Consider the following 8,647-nt stretch of genomic DNA (forward strand, 5'->3'; position numbering starts at 1 on the left):
ATTGAATGTGCCTAACGAGAGGCCAATACATTGTAGATACTAGTCTATCACATGGTAAACCCTCACATGAATTCTAATATGAACAGAGACTGATTCCACTGGTCCGTGAATCATCTCACATTCGCAAATAGGACAGTATCTGAATGTGGAGCTCCAATCAAAAGACAGAAGAAGAATTAAATCCAGTCTTGTAACTCTGAACTCTCTTCCTTCAGTCCACAGGACAATCTGACAAGCAGCCTTCAAAAGACAGCTCTATAAAGTATTTATGTCAGGGCCTGGGGTCTAGTAAGTTCAGACAGACACTGAAGAATTCATTAAAGGAGGTGAAAGAACTGTTAAGTGCACCAAGTTTAAAATGAGAGAGGGCAGAAAGGAGTGTCTGCTCCGGCCTGGCCTGCAACCTCCCATCAGGGGAAGTAAATCAAACTGTCTATCTTTAGTGATGACACTACAGATGCAGAAACAACAAGGAGAATACAAGAAAACACAAAGCTAACAGACAGATTTCATCACACACACACACATACAGACAGGGGTCTGGCCTATATTTTCTAAACCAACACACGTTTGAAGGAACATGATTCTGTTTGGTACACGTTCATGAATAAATTCAAGATCAATCTGAAGATAATAATCACTATGATGAAAATGAAGATCAGCATCATTGGCAACACTTGATGATTATGGAATTATTATTATGGACCTGGAGATAGTACTAACCGTGAAGACAACGATACTGTACATGATTCCACCTCAATTCTCTATCATTTAATGACTTTAAAGACTTACTGTGTATGCAACTTCTATTGTTCTATTGCTGTGAACAAGGCGTCATTCTCATACACTATATAGGTATTCTCCAGAGGTTTCTCTAGTGAGGGTGTCATCATGTACTATAATGTACTGTAGTAGTGTACTGTCTGTACCTGTCTCCAGGATGCGTCTGTGTAACAGGCCCGGGTGAAGGAAGGCCTCATCTTTACAGGAGCGGATGTGTGTCCCCACCAGCTCAGAGTTGGTTGCCAGGATACGAGCGCTCTCTTCATTCAGGTTCACCCCCGCCATGGACGCCACATCGTTAATGTCATCATCATCCCTGGAAACAAATAGATGGAGGATTCATGTTTTAAGGGCTCTACAGATGTAGTTTGTTTCTGCAAACTTGTTCTGTATTTGAGTTTTAAAAATAAATCTGAAGTGTCAGACTTGTTTTGCCCTCATGAAAAATGTACCAACCCCTACAAAAATGGTAATGAATTATAATCCACATAATAATTCAAATGTCCTGTTGCTGCTGTAGCAAACTGCCTCAAATTAAGATCCTACATCTGTACATGAACTCTTACAACAATGTCTGTATAAAACAATACTATATGTCTCCCTTTTACAGTATTAGTTTACATGTCCCTATAGACAATTACAGAGCTGTTCCTGTGGAAAACTGACAGATTTTCTCATTCAAGGTTCAATCACACAGGGAAAGTAGTGTATGCACTTGCATTGTTATGATTCAGAGGTGTATAAGCTGCTCATAATAATACACTATTTTAATAGGCTTTATTCCACCCAGAGTCAGCATATAGTAGGATTGACAACGTTTGGATGGCGGGGAGCTGGGTAAAGATGCACAGGAGGATTGGAACTGCTGTGTGATGAATCTGGCAATATACTAATATCAACAAACACTATATACAGACCACTCTGCTGAGAACAGCAACATCTTCCAGTACCAGTCCAGTGGAAATATCCACCACCATTTTGAATCACAACACGATCTGGCTTATCAATACATTGTTCATTTTCTTAAATATGAGCTTTTTTAGAATTCATACATAGGTTTGGATCAGTAAAATGTATTAGGTATCGTATTTGAGGTAAAGAGTAACAAGGGGATAAAGGACCAAGAAGACATATTGAGGTCAAGGTCCTCCCCAAGGATGACCATCATTAAAAGAATGGAGTGTCTTACCCAAACAGTTCAACTTAAATTTTAGGTTTTGGGTGAATCTGACATTGACAGTGGCCAGGCCTAAATCCTCTTTCCAGTCTCTCTATGAGTGAGTACCCTAACAGGGGAACGAGTGCTTTGGTAACCTGGTTGTGGCTGGCAATGCCCTGAGCTCATCATCCATGGAAACACTGCCTCCCTCCCTCGCTTGCTGGGCTGGAGGAACCACTAAGTGGCGGTGACAGAGGGCACAGAGAACCACAGAACACACACAGGGCAGCCGCTCACTGCCTCCCTCCCTCGTCCGCTGGGCTGGAGGAACCACTAAGTGGCGGTGACAGAGGGCACAGAGAACCACAGAACACACACAGGGCAGCCGCTCACTGCCTCCCTCGCCCGTTCCTTCACCTCCCCTCTAAAGGAATTGGCGTTCGCACCGCCAGCAGCCGCTGGTTCCGACCGTCAGAAGTTACGTGTTGCGGGGGCCATGCACGTTGATGCTGCCTTGTTCTCTCTGCCCGCAGCGGGCGGGCGTCCATGTGTGGGAACACATCGCCATCGTCAGCAGCAGGCATTGCACCCCGCTGATGTCTCCCTGTTCCTCTGTAATGTGACGAGCACCTATATGAGTCCTGACATCCCGGCAGGAGGTTGACAAAGACGATTAGAGCTCCTTCCTGCACCAAGAGATCTCACTAGACCCTCTACTCACCCTGCCAGTCCCAGTCCTACTCTCTCTGAGTCTAATAATGAACCTCCATGTAGAATCTACCCAACAACACTCTCATGATACAGGAGATTACTATGTTATTATTATATCTCTCCTACTATCTCTCCTACTGTAGGCTATACACCTTCGTCTTCACCACCGTCATCTTCATCAACACCCAACACCCTGGCCTCCTAACCTCAATATCCATTAAATAAATAAACCATAATATGTAATGATGAATGAACAACACATAAAGTTACACAACACAGCTAGTGGACATGGACATGCTATGTTGCTATGCAAATAACTCCCTTATTCCTGATTCTTAATAGCACAGCTAGATGTCTCCTGTGTTTGGGGGGGGGAATCTACAACCAAATGGAAATGCAAGACAAGGCTAACATTAAAAGGAAGGAATTAGTTATGAAACGCATAACAAAAAGACTCCTGAACAAATGTACAGTACCTTCTCCTCTCACTAATAAAGGTGAGATATAATTAGGTTCCTATGGAAGAAAAGACACCTCTCAATGATTGGTTTGGCTTTGCTGCGGGACATGACACCGAGAGCAACATGAATACTTGTGCATGTATTTTCCATATCAAGCCTGGATGGGAGAGGGCACGCCGTAGGTGGGGAGCTGGATTGGATTTAGAAGGAGCATGTGTATGTGTGGAAAGGGGGCATCCAGTCAGGGTCCAGGATCCAGGGCCAGACAGGGATCGTCTCTGATACCTCCCCCCAGAGAGTGCCCCCTGTGCCAAGGTAGGGGTCGTCCACCGAGCCATCTGAGTGACTAACACCCCTGAGACCCCTCCATGTAGCTAGTCATAACTCACAGTGAGTGAGACACACACACAGTCACACACACAGTCACACACACAGGCTCAGGCCACTGCAGCTTCCTCAATGTGCACTACAGCCTGTCGCTTTAGACAACGCTGACTGCTGCCAATATGTATCAAAGCCAGTGTACTGTAGTTTAAACATGTTCCCTCACTGTGTGTCCGGCCTGGTCTGGATGTGAATGAGCTGGATGGGGGCCGGGGTAGAGGGACATATGACCCAGACCAGACATAGAGTTGGCAGGAGGATTTGGGGGAATGATGGTCAGCTCACTGCTGGCATTTGAACCTTTATTTAACAAGGCAAGTCAGTTAAGAACAAATTCTTATTTACAATGACAGCCTAGGAACAGTGGGTTAACTGCCTTGATCAGGGGCAGAACGACAGATTTTTACCTTAACAGCTCGGGATTCGATCCAGCAACCTGTTGGTTACTGGCCCAACGATCTAACCACTAGGCTACCTGTCGCGGCATTGGGCTGAGGGGGCTGACGTCTGAGATGGCTGAGGGCTGAGAACTAGGGGATGAGGGCCGGCTGTGATTAAAGCGGATGTTGGGTGTTTACAGAAAGCATGGAGGGAGAGACCAGCTGCTTCCACTCAGCACTGTAAACCTACACTGTGGCTGCCTGTCTGTCTGTCTGTCAGTAGGTCAATGATCACCACAGCAGAGCACACTGGAACTCACCGGGAACCCCACAGGCCCTGCGGTCTGAACACAACCCAGTACAACACAACACAACACAGCACAGCACATAACAACATAACGCAACACAACACAGCACATCCCAACACAGCACATAACACAACACAGCACAACACAGCACACAACAAGCACAACACAGCCCAACACAGCACATCCCAAAACAGCACACACCAACACAGCACAACACAGCACATAACAAACAACACAACGCAACAAAATGCGACGCAACACAACACATCACAACAGATAAATAAATACACAGGTCAAGGTGGAGACACTAGAGGGGTCATGCCTGGTTGATTCTTTTTGAACCATGTTTGACTGGTTATGAATTGAATCTCTGAGATCATAGTCTATTCAACCCCTATCCACTTATCTACTCAACCCGAGCATTATATTCTTTACAAAGGGAAACCATACAAATCTGATGTTATACAAAACACCATCTACATAGCACAACACTGGGGAGTGGAAGGAGGGGGGAGCATTTAAGATCAAACAAAAACATGCCTACAGTACAATCTCAGTATCATCACTATTTTAAGGAGGGGGGAGACTCCCACCATCCCTCCCCATTTATGGCCTATTGTGCACCCATGCTGGGAGGGAGTGGCTGAGAGTGCTCTGAGGTGAAAGGATATACACGCCACAGGGCTCTGTTCCAACATGCTCGTATGTTCTCAGGAGGGGAACAGTATAGAGGTACATACAGCCCTGCCCTACCAGGGACTACTACACTACACAGCCAGACAACAGGGATTCCTAATCCATGTCAACCAGCAGAGTAGAGGGGTAGTGCTGGTGAGGATATATGAACCCTATTTGATTGATCTGACATGAAACTAGTGTGTAGCCTATGTACTGTATGGTAAGCCAGTATAGTGCACTGCTAGGGCAGGGAGGCAATGCGTGGGTTGTGTAAACATGGAGGCAGAAGCACCAGAGGGAAAAGATTGTCAGCAACAAGCAGCCCTGACAGCTTAATTATCAAGGCCACTAAAGATTTATTGGTTTATCAATCAGGGCCCGGGGCGGCTAATTTCCCCTCAGGAAGGGAGGCCATTACCATGAACCCGGTGGCCTACTATGGGCTCGGAGCCAGAGGCGTAAAGTAACTAAGTAAAAATACTTTGAAGTACAACTTAAGTATTTTGGGGGGTATCTGTACTTTACTTAACTAACCTACATTCCAAAATAAAATAATGCACATTTTACTCCTTACATTTTCCCACACCCAAAAGTACTCGTTACATTTTGAATGTGTAGCAGGACAGGAAAATGTACATACATACGCACGCACACACAAACTGCGATCACGCTTGTACACACATATAAGCACCCATATGTATAGGTCAGATCGTAAAGATAATTTTTCATGAACACGTTTTTTACAAAGATGAAACTAGCTGAAGAACCTGGAGGGAGGGCAACCATAAACATCTATATTAACAGGGGGCAACCATAAACATCTATATTAACAGGGGGTAACCATAAACATCTATATTAACAGGGGGGTAACCATAAACATCTATATTAACAGGGGGTAACCATAAACATCTATATTAACAGGGGGGTAACCATAAACATCTATATTAACAGGGGGCAACCATAAACATCTATATTAACAGGGGGTAACCATAAACATCTATATTAACAGGGGGCAACCATAAACATCTATATTAACAGGGGGCAACCATAAACATCTATATTAACAGGGGGCAACCATAAACATCTATATTAACAGGGGGTAACCATAAACATCTATATTAACAGGGAGCAACCATAAACATCTATATTAACAGGGGGCAACCATAAACATCTGTATTAACAGGGGGCAACCATAAACATCTGTATTAACAGGGAGTAACCATAAACATCTATATTAACAGGGGTAACCATAAACATCTATATTAACAGGGGGCAACCATAAACATCTGTATTAACAGGGGGCAACCATAAACATCTATATTAACAGGGGGTAACCATAAACATCTATATTAACAGGGGGTAACCATAAACATCTATATTAACAGGGGGCAACCATAAACATCTATATTAACAGGGGGTAACCATAAACATCTATATTAACAGGGGCAACCATAAACATCTATATTAACAGGGGCAACCATAAACATCTATATTAACAGGGGGCAACCATAAACATCTATATTAACAGGGGTAACCATAAACATCTATATTAACAGGGAGCAACCATAAACATCTATATTAACAGGGGGCAACCATAAACATCTGTATTAACAGGGAGTAACCATAAACATCTATATTAACAGGGGGTAACCATAAACATCTATATTAACAGGGAGTAACCATAAACATCTATATTAACAGGGAGTAACCATAAACATCTATATTAACAGGGGTAACCATAAACATCTATATTAACAGGGGGTAACCATAAACATCTATATTAACAGGGGGTAACCATAAACATCTATATTAACAGGGGCAACCATAAACATCTATATTAACAGGGAGTAACCATAAACATCTATATTAACAGGGGGTAACCATAAACATCTATATTAACAGGGAGTAACCATAAACATCTATATTAACAGGGGTAACCATAAACATCTATATTAACAGGGGGCAACCATAAACATCTATATTAACAGGGGTAACCATAAACATCTATATTAACAGGGAGCAACCATAAACATCTATATTAACAGGGGGCAACCATAAACATCTATATTAACAGGGGCAACCATAAACATCTATATTAACAGGGGGTAACCATAAACATCTATATTAACAGGGGGCAACCATAAACATCTATATTAACAGGGGGCAACCATAAACATCTATATTAACAGGGGGTAACCATAAACATCTATATTAACAGGGGGCAACCATAAACATCTATATTAACAGGGGGCAACCATAAACATCTATATTAACAGGGGGCAACCATAAACATCTGTATTAACAGGGGGTAACCATAAACATCTATATTAACAGGGAGTAACCATAAACATCTATATTAACAGGGGGTAACCATAAACATCTATATTAACAGGGGGTAACCATAAACATCTGTATTAACAGGGGGTAACCATAAACATCTATATTAACAGGGGGTAACCATAAACATCTATATTAACAGGGGGCAACCATAAACATCTATATTAACAGGGGTAACCATAAACATCTATATTAACAGGGGCAACCATAAACATCTGTATTAACAGGGGGCAACCATAAACATCTATATTAACAGGGGGTAACCATAAACATCTGTATTAACAGGGGTAACCATAAACATCTATATTAACAGGGGGCAACCATAAACATCTATATTAACAGGGGGTAACCATAAACATCTATATTAACAGGGGGTAACCATAAACATCTATATTAACAGGGGGCAACCATAAACATCTGTATTAACAGGGGGTAACCATAAACATCTATATTAACAGGGGGTAACCATAAACATCTATATTAACAGGGGGCAACCATAAACATCTGTATTAACAGGGGGCAACCATAAACATCTATATTAACAGGGGGTAACCATACACATCTATATTAACAGGGGGTAACCATAACATCTATATTAACAGGGGGTAACCATACACATCTATATTAACAGGGGGTAACCATAAACATCTATATTAACAGGGGGCAACCATAAACATCTATATTAACAGGGGGTAACCATAAACATCTATATTAACAGGGGGCAACCATAAACATCTGTATTAACAGGGGGTAACCATAAACATCTATATTAACAGGGAGTAACCATAAACATCTGTATTAACAGGGGGTAACCATAAACATCTATATTAACAGGGGGCAACCATAAACATCTGTATTAACAGGGGGTAACCATAAACATCTATATTAACAGGGGGCAACCATAAACATCTGTATTAACAGGGGGTAACCATAAACATCTGTATTAACAGGGGGTAACCATAAACATCTATATTAACAGGGAGTAACCATAAACATCTGTATTAACAGGGGGTAACCATAAACATCTATATTAACAGGGGGCAACCATAAACATCTGTATTAACAGGGGGTAACCATAAACATCTGTATTAACAGGGGGCAACCATAAACATCTGTATTAACAGGGGGTAACCATAAACATCTATATTAACAGGGGGTAACCATAAACATCTATATTAACAGGGAGTAACCATAAACATCTGTATTAACAGGGGGTAACCATAAACATCTATATTAACAGGGGGCAACCATAAACATCTGTATTAACAGGGGGTAACCATAAACATCTATATTAACAGGGGGCAACCATAAACATCTCTATTAACAGGGGGTAACCATAAACATCTGTATTAACAGGGGGCAACATAAGTGTAGACTACATTGTGCCATTTTATTTAGAACAGGGTCATTGGCCAGTGTTAATCCATGTACATGTTTTCGATAATG

At 42.1% G+C, this 8,647-nt stretch overlaps 1 protein-coding gene across 6 annotated transcripts in view; it reads right to left on the reverse strand.

The window, feature by feature from the left end:
- LOC118382906 (transcription initiation factor TFIID subunit 4) overlaps window positions 1-8,647 on the reverse strand; it is a 188,399-nt gene that overhangs the window by 143,639 nt on the left and 36,113 nt on the right. For all 6 annotated transcript variants that reach the window (XM_052484436.1, XM_052484429.1, XM_052484438.1 and 3 more), the window contains one exon: window positions 930-1,099. In XM_052484436.1, coding sequence (XP_052340396.1) covers window positions 930-1,099 — 170 coding nt within the window. The remainder of the gene's footprint in view (window positions 1-929; window positions 1,100-8,647) is intronic.

This window comes from Oncorhynchus keta, chromosome 2 (genome assembly GCF_023373465.1).
Source record: "Oncorhynchus keta strain PuntledgeMale-10-30-2019 chromosome 2, Oket_V2, whole genome shotgun sequence".
NCBI lineage: Eukaryota > Metazoa > Chordata > Actinopteri > Salmoniformes > Salmonidae > Oncorhynchus > Oncorhynchus keta.